General features: G+C 44.7%; 1 protein-coding gene across 9 annotated transcripts; it reads right to left on the bottom strand.

Moving 5' to 3' along the window:
• Window positions 1-3,862: 3,862 nt before the first annotated feature.
• Window positions 3,863-19,344, bottom strand: LOC116840754 (atypical protein kinase C). Of its 9 annotated transcripts, none has more exons than XM_032807897.1 (11): window positions 19,121-19,344; window positions 17,979-18,319; window positions 17,424-17,497; window positions 16,450-16,667; window positions 8,570-8,620; window positions 6,912-6,997; window positions 5,927-6,209; window positions 5,074-5,526; window positions 4,460-4,932; window positions 4,270-4,385; window positions 4,018-4,105 (listed from the first exon to the last, which is right to left on the bottom strand). In XM_032807897.1, exons 3-11 carry the CDS (start codon window positions 17,477-17,479, stop codon window positions 4,018-4,020), a joined length of 1,824 nt encoding a protein of 607 aa, XP_032663788.1. In that variant the 5' UTR covers window positions 17,480-17,497; window positions 17,979-18,319; window positions 19,121-19,344. The 9 variants fall into 9 exon arrangements, with proteins under 9 accessions (XP_032663784.1, XP_032663788.1, XP_032663786.1 ...); XM_032807895.1 differs by having other exon boundaries at window positions 17,424-17,502; window positions 19,116-19,343; XM_032807894.1 differs by having other exon boundaries at window positions 17,424-17,502; window positions 19,121-19,343.
• Window positions 19,345-19,431: the final 87 nt, after the last annotated feature.

Here is a 19,431-nt window from a genome sequence, read left to right as displayed (position 1 = left end):
CACGTGTCCTCAGATTGTTCGCAAATGAACGTGGAGAAGAAAGTTGTTTGCTCAAATATCCGAGATCCTCGAAATCCGCGAGTATAAATATAAGATATATATACAGGATGTTTCCAAAAAACCATTCAGCATTTATATGGTAGATAGTACACACCATACTGAGTAAAAAAACTGAGATATAAACATTTTTGTATGTTAGCATCGTGAATGACTTACTGGCTTTACAGAAGATATTCCACATATCCTGTTTCCATTTCCATACATCCCTTGATCCCCTTATTTAAATCCCTTGGACTTTTTTATGGGGATATTTGAAAAGCATAGTGTATTCTTCGCCAATAAATGACAAAAGAATTACGTGACCGAACCCAGCGCGTTTGTGAAATAATTCGATAGAGATCTGGAACTTTCGAGAGAATTCGCGACTCTGTAAAAAGAAGATGCCAAGCATGTATGGAAATGGAAGGAGGACATGTGAAACACCTTCTGTAAAGCCAGTAAGTCATTCGTAATGCTAACATACAAAAATGTTTATATCTCAGAAACGGTTGAGCTTTCGACCTATGTTTATTAGGTTTTTTTACTCGGTATGGTGTGCATCTATCATATAAATGCTGAATGGTTTTTTGGAAACACTCTGTATATATATGTATGTATGTATGTATGTATATATATATTATATATATTTTTTTTTCTGTTGTTATAAATGCGTATAACAGAAGCATACGGATACATGGAAAGTTCATAATTGAGAATAACAGAATATCTAGCCGATTTTTCAGTAATAGTTGAAATTTAGATTCAAGTTTACAGAGTTATAAACAGAGAGCTTAAACTTAGGTCTAGGTTTCAATTACTATTGAAAAATCTGCCTAAGCAACGTAATTTTCGGATTGTCTCATCTTAAAAAAAAAAAAAAAAAAAAAAAAAAAAAAAGTCACTCTAGTCTTTCAAAAAAAGATAAAATACAAAATATGAAATTTCTTGTAATTCTGTGCAGCTATGCCGCATACTAAACTTGTAAGCAGAGCTCGGTATGACGCGTAATCGATGAAGCGCGAGAAGCACAGCGCTGGCAATTTCAATTCACGCGCTTACCGAATCGTATCCGCGGTCTAACAGTCTTTGTCGTCACGCGAGACGCCGCGCTCCGCTTATGGAAAGACACAATTCATCCGAAGATACACAGAGCTTATAACGATACTTAAATGCCTGCCCTAAAGTAAGTTCAACCGCGGTATATGGTGCCGAAAATCAACAATACAAAAGATATATATCACTTGATATCGTACTATTCAATATCGTCAGCGCTAAGGATCCCTCTATTTAGAACACCTTTATTAGTTATTCGCTTCCTCACATCACTCACACCGACTCGTCCATTATATAAAAAAATAGCGGATCGGCAATAGTTGCCGTAATTCGTATAAAATAACAGCAGCCTTTGCAACAATTAACTTTACGGTGGATAACACGTAGCTCTCAATTGATTCGCTATATTACGATAGGAATTCGCGCACCGCGCATATTCTCTCGATAGAAACGAAACCAAGTGGACAATTGTAAAAGTAAAACGACGTGTTGGCTCACTCGGACGAAGTAAAGGCGAGAAATACAAAGCAAATCTTAGCGAACACGAAATATCGCCGTATAAAAGATTACGTAAGCTCCGCAACGTAATATTCGTACCGTATAATATGTACGACACTACACACATTAAGGCGTTGAGTGTTGGCACCATATTCTCTAACGTACGATCTCTTCATTAACACAAGTCGCGCGCAACGCTTTCGTCTCTTCTAACAGGACTCGCAGAGTCTGGGCAGAGTATCGTGGGGTCAATTGTTGTTTCAAGATAGTGCGAGTATACTGAAACTAAGTTACTTCTCTTTCCAATATGTGTGTGTGTGTGTGTGTGTATGTGTATGTATTCCCAGTATTTGAGAGAATCTCCGAAAAGAACTACAAGATTCGTTAAACATTTCCTCTTTTTTCTTTTTTGTGTGATGTAATTTGGTATTTCTTTTTTTTTTGTCTCGTTAATATTTCTCGTGTGTGTATTCCCTATAAATATTTCATTGATCCAGCATTAGGAGATAGAATCGTCGTTAATCACCGGAACGGAAACCATGCGTAACATCTCTAATACATGGTACTACAAGTGTGTATTAGTCTACGTATAATTTCACTCTGAATGTCTGAATTTCATCGCAAATCGTTCACTTCGTTGAACGTAAAAACACTTTTATCGCCCAAATGTCTCTTAAATCGTAAATTTTTTTTTCCTTTATTACGGATCGTATTAATCTAGTAAAACGCGTTCACGGCGCTTAGCAAATATCTCTCTACAGTTAATACCTGCGACGTGTTAATACGTTTCGAGATTTGTGGCGATTATTTTAGAATAAAGTTAGAGCGGATGCTTTACACATTGCACGTCTTATTTATTAGAATTTATAAATAGTCAAGGAATACTGTGCACAATGATCTATGTAACTTTAACGATAAGAAGATAAACTAGTCTTAGTACTCCAACTGCGAGTTGTTCGTTTGCTCGATACTTTGAAAAACTATAAAAATTGTACTAATCACTAGGAATCGGTATATCCCTCCCCTCTCTCTTTCTCTCTCTCTCTCTCTTTCATACACTTGGACGAGGATTATACTATCAATGTAGATAAATGTGTAAATACAATTCTAGCTGCATTGTGAAGTAAAAAATATTTCAGAATACGTTTCTACAAGTAAAAAACCACGTTTCCATAGAAAATTATTTTTACTGCACATCTTTGCTGTCCTAAGTGAATACAATTTCTCGATAACAAAAGGAAATGCTTGGAGTTTACAGTTTTGCTACTATATGCGATGGTCTTTCGTTCTATAAAGTGATCACGACAACGGCTAGTCGATTTATATCGTGATTAGGAATGTTCATATAAAAGCAATGTCTTTCTCGTTATAGTCACTACTCGCTAATGTTTTACGCGAGATTTAGCGAAAACGCTCACGCGTAAAGGCTACTCAACGAAAAGAGGAGAGGATATTACGTCTATGTTTGGTATCGATTTTTCCGCAATGTAACTAATCTAAAACTCGTAATATTGGTTGGAATGACGGTTATAATACGGTTAGAATACTTCTGGCTCTTTTCTCATTATCGAACGTAATCGTGTAGAAAGAAATGATTAGTCGCGTTAATACTTGGAAATATTTATTCGCTGCGCAAAATAAACGAAACTGTTACGAAGTAAAAGATTAATCGAAGCAGTCAGGTACGTCTTCACCTTTAGCTCGTTTCTCCGCGGCTGAGAGCTGCGGGGATGTTGTAACGATACCCACATTAATATGTTTATTTGCAGCACCATGCGTAAAAGAGAAACAGTCAACTTAACGACGTATACGCGCTGAATTAAATACTTCGTCTTCTTGTTTTTTTTCTTCTTTTCTTTAACTACGTAACTCGAGGACGTGCACACGTCCAACGGTGTCGGTAGATCTCTCGAGTCGTTTCTACAAAAATGCGTATCGCAAGTAATCGAATTGGAGGTGATCTTACTTTGGAAAAGAAGCTCGATTCTCTCCAGCTCAATTTAGTGGAAGGCAAAATATCTGCTTCAAGAGACCCTTTCTCGGATTCTCATCTTCCATGTCATCGTAATCGTGCTCGTCATAATTGCTAACAATCGCGTTATTATTGCCTGGGCTGTAGGTTACGTCTGTGATACTCAGAGAACGGGAGCATGCCGGACTTTCGTATCGGAACGGGAAGGGTGGCGGTAGCCGATGATGCTCATTATAATTATTGTCGTTCTCATTCTCCTCCGAGTACGTCATTAGAAATACGTTATTGTGATAACCTTGATTGCTTGAGCCGACTGGGAGTAGGGGATCGATACGAAGTTTCGCGAGTCTGTCATGCAATTCGTACATGTATTGCTGCTGCAGTTGCTGTTGCTGCATCTGCAACTGCAGCTGCTGATCTTGATTGTGACGCTGCACAATGAGAAGCGGTTCTTGTCACACGCAGTCTTCCAGTGACATTAGTAGAGGATTCACATACTCGAAGCCGTCAAATTCACTTTGATCGATTTTCTCAATTACCCTCCTGAAAGTTTTTTTTCTCATCTCAATATTACGCGCGACGTTTACTTCACAACACAATAAATGTGTTAATGTACAAAGCATCTTAGAGTTATGCAAGTATGCCAAAATCTGCCGAAAATTAATCGAGCTCGCTAGAATTATATATAAATTTGAAAAATAACTTACGGATCATCCGGAGTTAAATGCACAGGCTCATCCGTAAATTCGGGCGGGAAATTTGCCAGATCACGATCGGAATCCAAGCGTGGCTTGTAAGGCGGCGTAACCTGCTTTTGCTCCAACTGTGAAGTCAACGAAATCATCGATAAAGTGACAAATTTAGAAAACTGTATCTACATCACGACGAGGAATTTACCATTTCCCAATCAATTGCTTTGAAGAAAGGATGGCCGACAATGTCGTAAAAACCGGAAGGCCTCTTCCCGCAACCTAGCCTTTCTGCGGGATCTTTACAAAGAAATCCTTTAAGAACAGACGCTGCCTTAACGGACAACGAACGCGGTATACGTATAGTCTTCTCCAAAATAACTTGAAAGAGGAAATCTTCGGTGTTTTGATCTGGATTCTCGGATGCGCCGGTAATGTCAAAGGGACTACGACCAGCCAACATCTCATACAACAAAACACCCAGGGCCCACCAGTCCACCGAGAAACTGTATTCCTCGCCACGGAGTATCTCGGGAGCGATATAATTAGGAGTACCGCAGAAAGTGCCCGTGTTATCACCTTCTCTGATACCCTCTTTGCACATTCCATAATCCGTGAGCTTCACGTGTCCTTCATGGTCCAGCAGTACATTGTCCAATTTCAAATCCCTATAAATGATTCCTGAAAGGGAATACATTTCACGTTTGAATGCGCCTTTAATCTTCTAAATTATATATGAAATTAATACTAAATGTTTATAAATGATTTTTAATTCGATAAATTATCAGCGTGTTTATATAAAAGAAAGTAAGAGTCTCTTACCCTTTTCGTGTAAGAAATTCAAGGCAAGACTAATCTCGGCTACGTAAAATCGCGCATGATCCTCGGGAAGACGGCGTTGTCTTTGCATGTGAAACATGAGATCACCGCCACGGACGAATTCTATTACAAAGAACAGACGCGAGGGTGTTTGGAAGCAGGAGTGCAGGCCCACTAGGAAGGGATGATTCGAGGCCGTCTCGAACACATGTTTCTCCGTCTGCACCCAATCAATGTCCTCGTCGTCCGTCACTAGGGCCTTCTTGATCACCTTCATAGCATAAATCCTCTTGGTGCGTTTGAGCTCCACCATCAAGACCTTCGCGTAGGAACCACGGCCGATCACCTTAATTAACTCAAAGTCGTTCAACGAATACTGACGTTGCATGTCATTGGAATTATCGCCGTCGTTCAACGGATCTAATGGCAATTCCTCCCCTTCCTCACTTCCCATCCCTGCGAAATAAAAAGAACAATGCGGCGTTATTTCTTAAATGAAACTGTCCGAAAAGAGATACGATATATTATCTAACATAAAGTGCGAAAAACAAGTGCGAGAAACAAGAATTAAATATACTTTGATGTATATGTGGTCAGAAGTCTCTAATTACACGCGGTGTCTGACTGAAAGTAAGTTGAGTGAAGAGATAAGTCTGATTGAAAATAAGCCTAGTGAAGATAAGTCTAATTGAAAATAAATAAAAATAAATCTAATTGAAGTAGATTGACTGACGATTAGTTATGTATCGCAAAACGTTAAATATACAATTCACGGACTTTGACTACACTATTTTTACAACGAAAAGCATTTTATCCTGAAACGCGTGTACAAACGTGTATTAAGGTGTTATCTTACGATCGCGCGGATGCTCCTCTATGATCGGCGACTCCGTAATCTCATCTTCGAGATGGGTCGTTGTAACGCATGGGAACGAATCAAGCTGCTGGTCGCCATTCCTGTCGATCGTCTGCGACTCTGCGCTCTGCAATTGCTGCTGCTGTTGCTGCTGTAGGCTCAGGCATGGCTTCCTCACCACTTTGTGACATTTTTTGTGCACGAGTAACTTGCACTGGATGCATTTGAATCCCTGCCGCCCGAGACCCCAGATCCGATCTTGGCAAAAGGCGCAAAAGGCTCTCTGCGAAGCAATCGTCGAAGGACGTTAACCATTTACTTCTCATACGATGACGCGCCGGAGATGTCCTGGGGCGCCGCGGGATGAAAATTCGCACAGTAAAGCCTTATTGCTCAACACGCGACGCTCCGCAGCTTGCCATGCCAAATTAAAGATCAACCAGGCGCGCCGAAGTTGCTCGACGCGACATAACGCTGTAGTATCAGCGTGTTGGCGCAACAGAGTAACAACTCCACGGCAGCTCGGAGTCGCGAAGTGCTCCAGATAGAGAGAGACGGTAGTTAAGTTTAAGCCTGCTTTAAACGCAAAATGCTGTTTCCAGAAGGAGGGCGAGATTCAGTTCTAAGACATAAAGGAAGAGGATGAAGGAGACGGGAAGATTGCGCGCGAAGCAACGGAGAAAGAGGGTTCATACGTGTGTTTCACGTGTGTTTCGTACGGATGGCTTTGCGCCTCCAGCAAAGCACAGACAGCAGTCTGCTCCTCGTCGACGACGAAGTCACTAGCCAGCAAGTTTCAGTGTTGGAAGTGCTCTACGAGAGACACAACGTCGCCTCTTACACGGTGCCGCGTCGCACCTGCGAACCTGTCTATCTTCGCGGGACAAAGTCTCTGTGTGGGAGGAGGGTGGTGAGAGAGGGCGCGGGGGGAAGCTGATGAGTAAAGTAAGGCTGGTAATGATAATTAAATGAATATGATGCTTACCCGATTGAATCGTTTCGCCTGAAAAATATGGCCGTTCACTCGGTACAGCTTCCTCCATCTACGAGCGCCACGTCTGTAGATGCTTCCTTCGGAAAATGAAATAACATAAATGTCACAAATGATGGAAAGCTCCAGCTGATCGATCGGCTCGCCGCGACTCCCACGACCGTGCCAAGCGACGATGAATAATAACGCGGCTTTTAACACATATACGCGATCATCCCGACGCAATGCTCCCTTGCGACTCATTCAGCTATCTTTTCACTAATACGCTGACAAAGTGGTGGTAACGAATTGCTGGACGAGAGATCATCGAGATGCTCAACGGCGCAGGTATTACTTGCACTCTTTTTTTCTCTCTCTTTCCATATATTCCTAGGCACGAGAAATAAATGGTTCCGTTCGATTTTAATTATAGAGAACATTCGCACAATTTCGCGAAGCGAGTAACAGTAACTATCCATCGTTAAAACTTCCGATATCAGCTCGTGTACACATCCAGGAAGACAAATCATAAAGTTTCGCCGCCGAACATCGCGAGCTATTTGGCGGATTGATTTCGCACCACCATTTCCTCTCTCCTTTCGTCCCGATCGCGACCTCGACGTGTGATCGAACGACGCGCGGCTTTGGGCGAACGAAGCAAATCGACAGCACAACAACAACGAGATAGATTCGCGTGCCGTGCACTACTATGCCGCCGGTGAAAACGCGCGCCCCGGGATGGCAATACGTTATTTTCTCCCTTTCCGCGCGAAAATATTTCACAAATTTTTACCAAGAGTTACCGCGCGAAAATATTTTCAGCAAGAGCAAGACTGGCCTGATTAGCTCCATGTTGCTCACGCACACGTGAGCCGAACGTGTGCGCTTCGACGGACGACAACAGCGATCTGAGGACTCGACACTAGCGCGCGCGCGAGAGAGAAGCTAGGTGTTTGAAAACAAAGGACTCCGTTAAATCAAAAGGGTCAAGTCGACTCGAGGCAACGGAATGTTGTGTATAACGTAGTTTCGATTTCTCAGCTCGTCGCGCGACATTGACAATTGCGAGTGGAGTACAGGGGAGGAGAATCGCCGAAATCGTATCTCATCAATTTCTTTATTATTATCGAATATGAACATCTGACGATAAAAGTGAGGAATAAATGAGCAATGAGAGATATAAACAAGAAATCTCAGATTGCATTTTATTTTGTGCGCGTGACAAAAATTTTTAAAAATCAGATATGATTGATGAATATTATTACTATTTAGGAGAGACGATTTCGGCACATTTTTCTCCCTTACGTGTACACCGTGAGAAGTTCGAATGTGCTCTAAGACTACTTTGAGATCTGGCGCAGGCGTTGATGTCATGATGATTGTGATGGTTTCGATTGACGTATCCAAGGGGAGAGCTTGGGCAGGGTGTCCAGAGTGAGAAAGAGAATAAGAGATAGAGAGAAAGAGAACGGACGTTTCCCTGCGCGCCTCTGTTTCTCTCGTAAACGGAGCGAGCGCGAGACGCGTCTTCTGTTATCGCACGCTAAATCGTTTCTTTCCACCGGCCGGTTAATTAGAACTCGCTGGCTAGTACGCAATTGGCTATATATCGAGCGCAAGCGGTCTGCGCGAATCGGCTTGCGACGTTTCCAATGAACGGTAAACACACTCACTGTCTTCTCCCTGACAAGGCATCCCAGGTGCGGGCGGCACGTTTGGAAAAACTGTAACAGAAGAGAAAAATTCAACGTTCACTTTGTGACGAAAGAAATGCTCTCCGGCTTTCTGCTCGCAGAAGCAGAATTCCGGGCACTCGGTGGAACGCAAACTTGCGCGGTTCTCAGCGACCGCTTAAATAATCATTTCTATTTCTCACACCGCCGTGAGCTTTAACATCGCACTTTTGGACCAAGTCAAAGCGCAAGGAGAAATTTAAATGTGACGATAACAATGACATCTGTGCAGAAAGATTATATTGTTATTCACAGCGAGACGAGACTCTTTCTCTCGAGTAAAATCACACGAACGATTGAAAGTAGATTCTCGAAGGCACACGTCCATGACTTAGTCCAAAAGATGTTACAGAGTCATACTTTTTAGCAACATAACCGTCAACGATCTAAGAGCCGCGTCCTCGAGATGACGGTGATCAATCGACATCGCGCTCATCCGGATTTATCTTGAGGCAACCGCCGGAAGTAGCACGTCGGGATCGGCGCGACGATGTGGCGAGATCGTGGCTCGAGTACTTCGACTTACAGAAGAAGCAGTCCCCGTACAGGAACCCGAACGAGAGCCGCTGTTCGTTGTCCAACATATCGCTATCGTTTCGTACTATCCTACCGCGGTATCGCGATAGGTTACCGCTCACAACCAGATAACGAGTAACACTGAGTTCTAGTCGAGGCATCGAGGCGCGTTATCAACTTATCGCCGCCGCTGTGTTCGCGAATGAGGCACGCAAACAGCGGCACACGTCGCAAATAGACGCGAGACGATAGGTGGCCGCCGGCTTCTCCTCGGTGTGTGCCGCGGTGTTCGATTAAATTTCCCCGCGCGACGATAAAACCCAGTCATCGGGTGGTCCGGAGGAAACCCACGCGGGGCTGTGGGAGCTACGCCGAAAAACAGCCGGTCATGATTCTCGCGCTGACGCTCATAATCGCGCATTACCGCGCGCCGCTTAATCCCTTCCTACGGTCACGAACGTGGTATAAATTGTGATTAGCAAGAATACAACGCGATACGAGCCTTGCCCTTTATCAGAACAATTCCGGGCCGGGCTCGTATAATGGGACGGAGATTAAATATAAGTAAGTATATTGCGTCGCGTGTCGCGGGTGGATAATGCGCTTCACACCGCCCAGAATCTGGGGAAGAAACCGGCCGGCACACGGACACAGCTGATGGCTGGAATAAAGATTAAAGCCGCGAATTGCCCTGGATTATTCGCTTTAAACGCTTTAAAGCGGCTATCCAGACGCGGCTAAGTCGGACACGACTGGCGCATCGTATCCCACGACGGCGATTCGAGGAGGAGGAGGCTGGAGTGGCCAAGGTGCCTGTGACTGAAACGACGCCGAAGGTTACACGAAGCTGCCGAATATAAAGGGTTTTTGTCCGTGGGCACGTGCTCGACCACAGATAAAACTGCCGACTTTTTGCCGAACTTCGAAATAGACCCCTTGTGGCGATGCTGGCACTCGATGAATGCAGTTGTTCACGGACAATGGCTACAAAGTACCAGGGAGAGAGCATTCGTTAGAAATCGCAAAGGCGAAGGAATATTCAGAGAGAGAATAAGATTTGTCGCACGATGAAGAAAAGCGATTGAAAACAAGTCGGCACTTGGCAACGTGTTAACAGTGCTTTGATTCATTAGCCACCGGCGAGGAAGAAATGCGCTGGTCGAGAAAGACGTGAGATCATCTCACCACGACTCACCCTCCGCGTTCAAGTTGCCCCGCGCAGCGGGACGCGAAGTTTATATACATGTACGTTCGGTTGCGAAAGTGCCGCTTGGACGCGTATATTGCGTGGAGACAACGACGCGTGTCATATGATCGCAACGGCGGGTTAGCTAAACGAGGCCAACACGGCGCTCTCGGTACGTAATCAAATCGTTCGTTACGAGACCGCGGCTCACCGCAGACACATATCAATGATGCAGGGTACAGGGCGTGTACAGAAGAGAGAGAGAGAGAGAGAGAGAGAGAGAGAGAGAGAGAGAGAGAAAGAGAGAGAGGGAGATAAGAAGAGAGAGGCAGCGAGCGCGAGCAATTTCTTGAAATATTCATGGACTAATTATCGCGGGGGATCGATGACACGAACGATAAAGACGATACGATATGCTCCCCCACGGTGCAACGAGGTATGGGGATGCACGTAAACGCAGCGTGTACCCTAGAAGCACGATCTATAGTGGCAGGTACGTAAGTGCACCCCGGCGCATATGCGAAAGTAGGGAGATGACGAATAATTGTACTTCAAAGTTTGTTGGTGGACGCGCGTAACCGGATCGTCGTGTGATACGCGGAAGAACTCACGTTCCCGTGTTGAGTATGTCGAGCAACGACATTCGTCACACTTGCCGATAAAATGGCGAGTTACAGGAGAAAGAGATAATATTTATCGTCGACGCGCAATACCGCGATAATGAATCGCCTTTATTGCGCTTCAACGTGTTGTAAATAAAGGAGCATTAGCGCCGTTCGCGCCGCGATATATTTCGAAAGCTTGTAAACAATACGCGGTTCTTCTCCTTGCTCTTTTTCGTCTTAACAAGTCGATGAATCTTTTAATTGTGCGGCTCATTCGTAATTGTATCGTATTGGGAGAAATGGCTCGATCGCTCAAATGAGAAGGGTGGCGAATGTAGCAATGCGTCAAATTGCGTCGTTAGTTGCAGCGCCGTGGAACAAAGCGTGTTACGTTAATTGAGAAGCAACGAAGGAAGCCTCCCTCGGTCAACCGAGTGTTAAGTACTCGACGTGGACAAAAGGGTGTACTGGAAGCAAACGACTCGACTACAATCACCAATCTCTCCGCCGTCTTATTCTAGCCAGAACTTAGTCGCGATAATTAATTCACGTGACCGACTTAGGGAGTTTTATATTACTGCAATGCGCTAAATGTCGCCTACGATCTCCAGATTGTCGTCGTCGTCGTCGTCGTCAGCTGTCAACAATACCAAAGCCGGCCAGACGCGGTGGCGGCGAACATCCGCGTTAATAAACGTCGCCGTCGAGGTGGCTTTCCTCCGAGGCAGGCGCGCGTTTTTCCAAGAGCGTGCGTCGGGCGTCGCTAGGAATGTGCACCGAAGGCGGATACACACAAAAACGTTATCTGGCAAGCCAGACTTTGACCTAGATCACGCGCGCGCGCCGCATTAAAGAAATACGACGAGTACGGAGGGGCGAGGGTGAGTTAGCGGGGAGGATTAGCGGGGGTGAAGCTGGTCGCGCGAAGGGCACTCCCGCGGGACCAGACTCGCCCTGAGAAACAGCCTGAGACCGTCCGTCATCGTCGACGGTCGATTTTGTTGTCTTCGTCGTCGTCGTCGTCGTCGTCGCGTCATCGACGACGACGACGACGACGACGACGACAAGTGACGATTCACCTACCCCAGGTGATCTCGTTGAACTGGAACTGCGACGAACCCGCGTGTTCATCCAGCAGCGACGTCATCGAGGGGGCGGGTTCCGGCGGTGGATTACACGGGCCGTGCACGCGGCACGTCGTAGTCCCTAATCCGCGACTGGCGTATATCAGCTCGGCGTTGTGGTGCACCTCTTCGAGCTCAACGTCGGGCAGGTCTTCCATGCCCTCGGGATCACACGGTAGCGGCGGTTTCGGCCTGATGGACGACGAGGTGCTAGGCTGCGCGAAAATGTCGTCGTGCGGCGTACCACCACGAGGTGGCGAGATCTCGCCGCGGATGCCACTGGTCACGATAGGCTGCTCATATTCGGCGGAGTCGCCGCTACCCGGCGACTGTGGCGCGTACGCGCTCGTGCCGGGTCTTATGTGTCGTTCGCGGGGCAACACCTGGATGCCGGTGGACGTAGCGGAGGACGACGGGCCGCCCTCGACGCCGGTGGTGATGCGACGGCTGGCTACGGCCGCGGCCGCCGCTGTTGCCGCCGAGTACGAGTAGAAGGAACCACCCTGGATCATCATGCTGCAGGGTGGTTCCTCCACCACCGCGACCGCGCAGCCGGGAACGGCTGCGAGCTCTCCCTGCTGCACGCCGTAAGTGCTCTGCGACAGATCCGACTGCGTTTGATACACTTGTTGTGATTGCTGCTGTTGGTGCTGATGTAGGCTCTGATGTTGCTGCTGTTGTTTGTCCTTCTCGCGACGAGGTGACCGACCCCGGTCGCTGACGGAAGTTGCGCTCCAGTAGCCCCACGCCATTCTGTAGCGGCGAATTTAGCCGTGCTTGCCTCGCCTACCTCTATCGCACCGGTGTGTGTATCCTTTATCGCTCCACCCGCGCGAGATCGCCTCACCTCGCCTCGTAGCGCCGCGCCTCTCTGTTTTCGCGCTCTCTCTCTCTTTCTCTCTACCGATTTCCTGCCCCGCCGTTTGTCGTCTCTACCCCGTCTCTCTCTTTTCCGTCAACTTACGCCTTGCCCTCTTTCTTTCTTTCTTCCTCGTCTATTCTCTCTTTCTCTCCCTGTGTCTCTTTTTCTCTCTTTCTCTCTCTCTCTCTCTCTCTTGGTCTCCTTCACCACCGCGGTCGACCTCTTGCAGGAGCCGGGATGAGCATGCGACGACGAATCACCAGCTCGATCGATGCTAGTTTACCGCCTCTTTTGCGACCTCTCTCTACTTGCCGAGTGTCGAGCCAAGCGCGCCGACGACTATCGCGAATACTACTACTTGTCTACCGACACGATGACGCAACTCCTTCGCAGCTAACGACCTGTCGAAGGTCCGTGTCGAGGAGGCTTCTCTCTCTCTCTCTCTCTCTCTATCTCTCTCTCCCCGGTAACTAGGCCTCTTCTGACACAACTTCTCTCTCGTCCGCGATCGACACTTCCTCCCTCGACTTCGGCGAACCAACCCGAATCGCGATCTCACGACACGACCAGGCGCGACGGTAGTGCGACGTGACGTGACGTTGTTGCCCTTGCTGATCGGCCCGTGCAAGGATATCGACTACCGCGGTGAGATGCGTTAACCGCCGCTGCCGCCGCCACCACCGCCGCCGTCGTCGTCGTCGCCGCTGCCGCCGCCGTCGCCGCCGCCGCCGCCGCCGCCGCCGCCGCCGCCGCCCGGCGCGCGCTACCGACCGAATCGCGCAAACGCGGATCACGCCGAGGTGGAAGCGATATACCATCCTCCGTCGTCTCCACGCCGTCGACCGGTCCTATATCCCGCCTGTATCCACCCACAACGTTCTGCCTCTCCCAAGCTCTACCTCTGTTCCTACACAGCTCCGTCAATCCTTCTTTTCTTTCTTTTTTTCTTATGCTTTTGCAGTTTCAGCGCTGATCATCCAGCGATTCTTCTTCCTGATCTCACCGTCTTCGCGCTAACTTCGCTTTGTCGACTTATATTACGTTAGCCGGTGCCCGCGCTTTCCTCGTTAACTCAATTTCACCTCTGTCAAAGAGTGTTCCGCGTTTTCCCGTTCTTGCAGAGAGTTCTACGGGTAATTTCGTCCCGGAGCAACGTGGCAGACACCGCTCTGTTCCACTTTATTTTCTACTGGATTTTCTTCTGTATCTCTCGCCGAGCTTTGTGCAGTCCTTCCTCGCGCCCACCTCTCAACTCGTCGCCTTGTATTTTCTTCTCGCGTCCTTCGTCCGTCTCGTTGATTATTCCTTGTTTTTCCGTTATAACATGCAGTATCATTGTTACCTATCGCCGCCGTGGTCGCTGCTACTGCTGCTGCTGCTGCCGCAGCTGTTGTCGAACACACGTGTGCGATCGTATAGGTTTACAAAGGCTGACGCGTTACGTACATCGAGAAACCGAGACTCTACTGTCGATATTGCGCGATGATGCCTGACTTTACGTATCGGGTAAAACCGGCCGTACTGCGCCTTCCGTTAATTTCCATTGCAAAATCGTTATTGAGTTTCACAATGGAACCTCGTTGGGGTCTCCAGAAAAAGGGTGCACATTTAACGAGAGCAATATGGGGGAAACAATATATTCGATATGAAAGTCTCCGTCTGTATGAGCCCGAGTGATTTCAACAAGGTGAAAGGTTTATCTTCTCCGGATATTTTCTTGTTGTTTCGATGTTACCTATGGGAACTTGTTAGTAGTCGCTGTTAGTGGTCGGTATTTCTCAAAGTTCGATGCTGCTCACGCTCTAAATCGTTAAATTTATCCTTTACATTAAATTCACTCGATGTTTAATTCTTCTTTGTACGTTGAATTAGAGTTTCCTCAATATGAAATTTATTTCCAGTTTCCTCAATATGAAATTTATTTTTACATGAAGGAGAAACGTTTAGCTGTATTAACGTGAATTTTGATTATAATGAATGAACACATTTTAGTTGAAGGAATCGGAATTTCTAGTTCTTGGAACCAAATTTGGGCTATGAGAACCATAAATCTTGTGTCCTTCGATCAATACGTATCAGTACGTTCATTAAGACCAAATTTCACACGTTAATATAACCAAATCTTTTCTTCGTGTAATTGCTCAAGGCTTAGAAAACATGATCAAGCCTTACATCTTTTCAAGAAATTTCGATCATTAAAGCTCAAAGAGTTTGTTCCGCGTATGTTCGTCAAAGGATTTCAAGTCGCGCAAAGAAGAGCAAAAGGCAAAAGCGCGAGTCGAATCTCCTGCACCGGAAATGTATGCACGAGCACGACACGCTGTTTTCTAAGAAGTACCCTACTATCACGCAAATGAGACCTATATGGAGTTATCTCAGAGGTGTATCCCAGGCTAGATGAATTCACCAAGCATGTCACGTTCCGCATGACTGCACAATCCTCGTGAATATAGACACACGCGCGATCTGAGAATGCTATCTCATCTCTCGTAGCGTCGCGATTGATAAATCGATCAATGTGCATGAAAGTATTTTGCGCAGAACTCAATACGGCGCTGATAACCAACTAATCGTATCGCCAAATTATCGATAAGGTGAGTGTCGCCGTAGACTGATACGCCGAAGATGCATCACTGCTGAAAGTGCATGCTCAATACTGCGATTATATGGAAGTATATTACACCCTAATAAGAAAAATGTTAGCGGTATACCGACAGATTGGCGGCAGATTTGATCAGACTACCGTAGCAGATACATAGCTATTTGTGTCCGCAACAGAGCAAGCTTATGTTCCGTCGGCAAAGCATGTTGACATAATTTGCAGCGGATTGGCGGCAAAAGCCGAGCAGTATCTGCAGTATGTTTTAAATATATTTTAATGCATTTAAATACATTTAAATGATTACAGAACGCGCAATAGATTCTACTTGGTTTTTGCCGTTAATCTATCATCATAGCACTCTCTGCTAGCAGATCCTATTGTATCTCTGCTATCAAGCTGCAGACAAAATTTACAGCAGACAAAATTTACTGCATAAAATCTGCTTCTGTAGAATTTTTCGCTATCTGGGACGTTAATATATACATATATTATTGTCAATTGCGTGTTAATCGTGTGTTAATTGTATGTTATACTCATCCAAGATGGATCTGTCAATGTTCATTTCATGACACGTTGCATTCTCACCTCAACAGAGCATATAGACGACTCCTAGTCGAAGCAACGACGCGATTAACGAAATGCTGGGAGTGCACCGACTGGACGCACGCGTTACCGGAAATTAATTCATCGCGTATGCCTCCGTTGATCAAACTAACACCAACCGTTACATGCGCCGCATACACGATTCGCGAGGCACGGTGCGCCATTTTCCAGTTATATAAGCGTCTAACATGCAAGAAATTGATCGGACGCAACGCGTAGTCCTTCAACTATTAATGCACACGATCGTGCGTCGTTGTGCGTCATCCTAAATAGGAACAGTACACAAGACGACTATGGGATCGACATTTACATACGTACTAACCGTGTATCGTTATTTCTGTATCCTTCTCGAGCTCGTACAGCCTCAGCGCTTCATCCAGCTCCTGCTGTGAGGCGATTCTGCACGGGTCGCCCTCGTCGTCCACCCATTTCATGGTGAACTGCGACTCTGGTCGCATGTCGAAGCCACATATTGTTCGCATTTCCTCACGCAACGTGTCCACTGAGATCCCAGCGGTGATGTATGTGATTTGCACCTCCCTAATGTGAGAAAATTACATAAGTTATTAGCTGTGAGAAAGTTACGTTACACACTCCTGGTTTGGCGTAAAGTAAACATCCCAATAACTGAACTAATAAGAAAGCACGATCAGTTTTATATTTTTATAAATAAATAATCAATGGCTAACAAAAATAACGTTCAGTGCGTGATCTGGGTATAAATAATAAAATAATCTCGGAAATAAAATAATAAATATCAATTATATATATAATTTTAATGATATATATGCGAGTTGCACTAATAATTGAATTGAAAAATGAATTGTTTTAATTACCAAATAATATAGACTCAGTGATTAAACACTCATTAGATAATATTACAAAAATTAGTGCATATACATATAAATATTTTTTAATACATTTTAATACATTTTAAACCTTTTAATTTCAAAGGCTTTTTTAAAGGAAAATAAATACATGTATATTATTAATATCTCAATCATATTGAGATATTACTCAACTATATATATTGGGACATTTACCTTTGTAAGCTTTATCAAGTTTTATGTTGAACATTGTTTGTACACAGTATATTTATTATCAAATATTTTATATTGAATATTGATGTAATCTTTAATCATTAGCGAATAAAAATAATATTGAATATTATGTGAAATAATAATATAAAATATGTAGAGTATGACTCTTGTGATATACAAAATAAATGCAAACACTGAGATATTCGTGAGAAGATTATTTTGCAAATTGTAATAGTTTTAGCAATATGTGAATTACCCATTGTATATAATTTTCACTCGAATGTCATCGTTGTCTGTCATCTGTGTAGGCATTTTTGTAGCAATGGTCTGCTATTCTGAAAATACAGGAGCTATATAACATTGATTCATTAAACTCCATTGGAAATTGCATTATGCCTATCACAATGTCACTTTATTTATCATAATAATGCCGCCAAGAGGATATTATAGATATCGCGACATGACGTATTCGATAATAGTGTACTTTAACGATACGAAATTTGGACGCGATTTAAGAAGTTCCCAAGTACCCGACCGTGCCGACTTTCGCACGAAATTGTTCACGAATGCTCCAGTCCCGACAGTAAGAAAGAAAGCAAAATTAGAGAAGGTTAAGATATTCGGTAACAGAGTTATATCTTCGCGTAAAGATACAGATACTGCGGTGCGAAAGCAAGCTCGACGAACAACGATCGACTAACGGCTAGTTGCTTATAGTCGCGCGACCGCTAATCAGGCCAGATACGTGACAATTGAGCGCTATTTCTGCTGTCAATTAGGTTGGTTTACGTGCATGGCTTCTGTGACTCACCGCGACGAACTATCGTGCCGATGCACCAGAGCTGCAGCTCCTCTGTCCCGAGCCTGCTCTGAGAGAAGTTGCGCTCACCGGTTCTAGATCACTACTTGTAGAAAATCGTAGAAAATGGGCTCGCCGAGTCGTAGCGGGCGCGTGACGCACGGTGGTGACGGCGACGGGGTAACATTCAACAATCTTAAGGCACACACTTGGTTACGGCGCGGAACGTTGTTACTTGGCAATCGCCATGCTTGTTGGTCACTGGCTGCCTCGCCGTGCGTACCCACGTATTCGATGTTGTCGTTAGTGCGCGAGCTTCGTGCCAGATGTCGCGATCTCCGCGTCATATATTTCTGTACAGAAAGAGAAAGAGCTGGTATGTGAGAGAGGAAGAAAGGTGTCCTGATTCATATTTTATCTCTTTCGCGTATATTACAAATCTCTCTCTCTCTCTCTCTCTCACTCACTCGCAATTCATGAATGTATTGTAACGACAAGAAAAGATAGTAAATAAATATTTCTATTTATATTCCTAAATTTTTTTGTGACAAACAAATGTAATTTAGCACATAGCGTAACTAAGTTGGGAGGATCTTTTCATCATACCACTGATTATTTGTTGATTATTCAAAGGAGTGAAAATGCTGTGTCAGAACTGTTATTGTGACAGCTTTATGACAGCTTTATGACAACTTTATGACAGCTTAATGTCTAGAAACAGGAGAATTGTTTCTTGACATTATATATGATGTGTAGATCTGCTTGAGGGTGTAGATAGAAGATACTAAATTAAAAATAATCTCACTACACTGCATGTTGATGCTGTTCTTCCAGATATATATTATGTAAATGGATTGCATATAAAACTCTTAAGCAAATCTCTTAAATATATATCTATCAAATGAGTGAATCTTGCAAAGTGAAACTCAGACTTGTGATATTTCTTGTCCTATATACATATACATATTTGCTAAATAAAAACTTAGGAAAAGTGTTCTAGTAATTGATCAATGTCCCAATGATTGAAACATTTACTTTTGTCTATTACTTTTGTCCGTTACTTCTATCAGTAATGTCATCAATTATTTATTAATAGAAATGCGAAACTAACCGTGTTTTCTTATTAGTTCAGTCATTGGGAACATTTACCTTACCATCATGCAAGCTGAAGCAACAACATCAAAATGGTTAGCCCGGCAATTCGAATAAGCTCTCTCTCTCTCTCTCTTCCTCTCAATGATTCCAGGCCCCTGATAAAGCGTATTCCCGCCACGCCACTGAAATTTGATAACTTTTGAAAGTAATCCAAAGTATATCCCAAAAAGTCACAGGTCACACGTTCTAACAGGCTCGAACACGTCCTCATATCACGGCGGTTAGAACTCTTTACTGTGAACCGTGAACTTTCCTGCGAATTTGAACCCAGGCGATAATCGATAAGTGAGATTATCGATTGAGAATATGA

This window comes from Odontomachus brunneus, unplaced genomic scaffold (genome assembly GCF_010583005.1).
Source record: "Odontomachus brunneus isolate Ranch 3 - 2012 unplaced genomic scaffold, Obru_v1 Obru_scaffold_011, whole genome shotgun sequence".
In the NCBI taxonomy this organism is placed as follows: domain Eukaryota; kingdom Metazoa; phylum Arthropoda; class Insecta; order Hymenoptera; family Formicidae; genus Odontomachus; species Odontomachus brunneus.
This window is presented reverse-complemented; position numbering and strand designations above follow the sequence as displayed.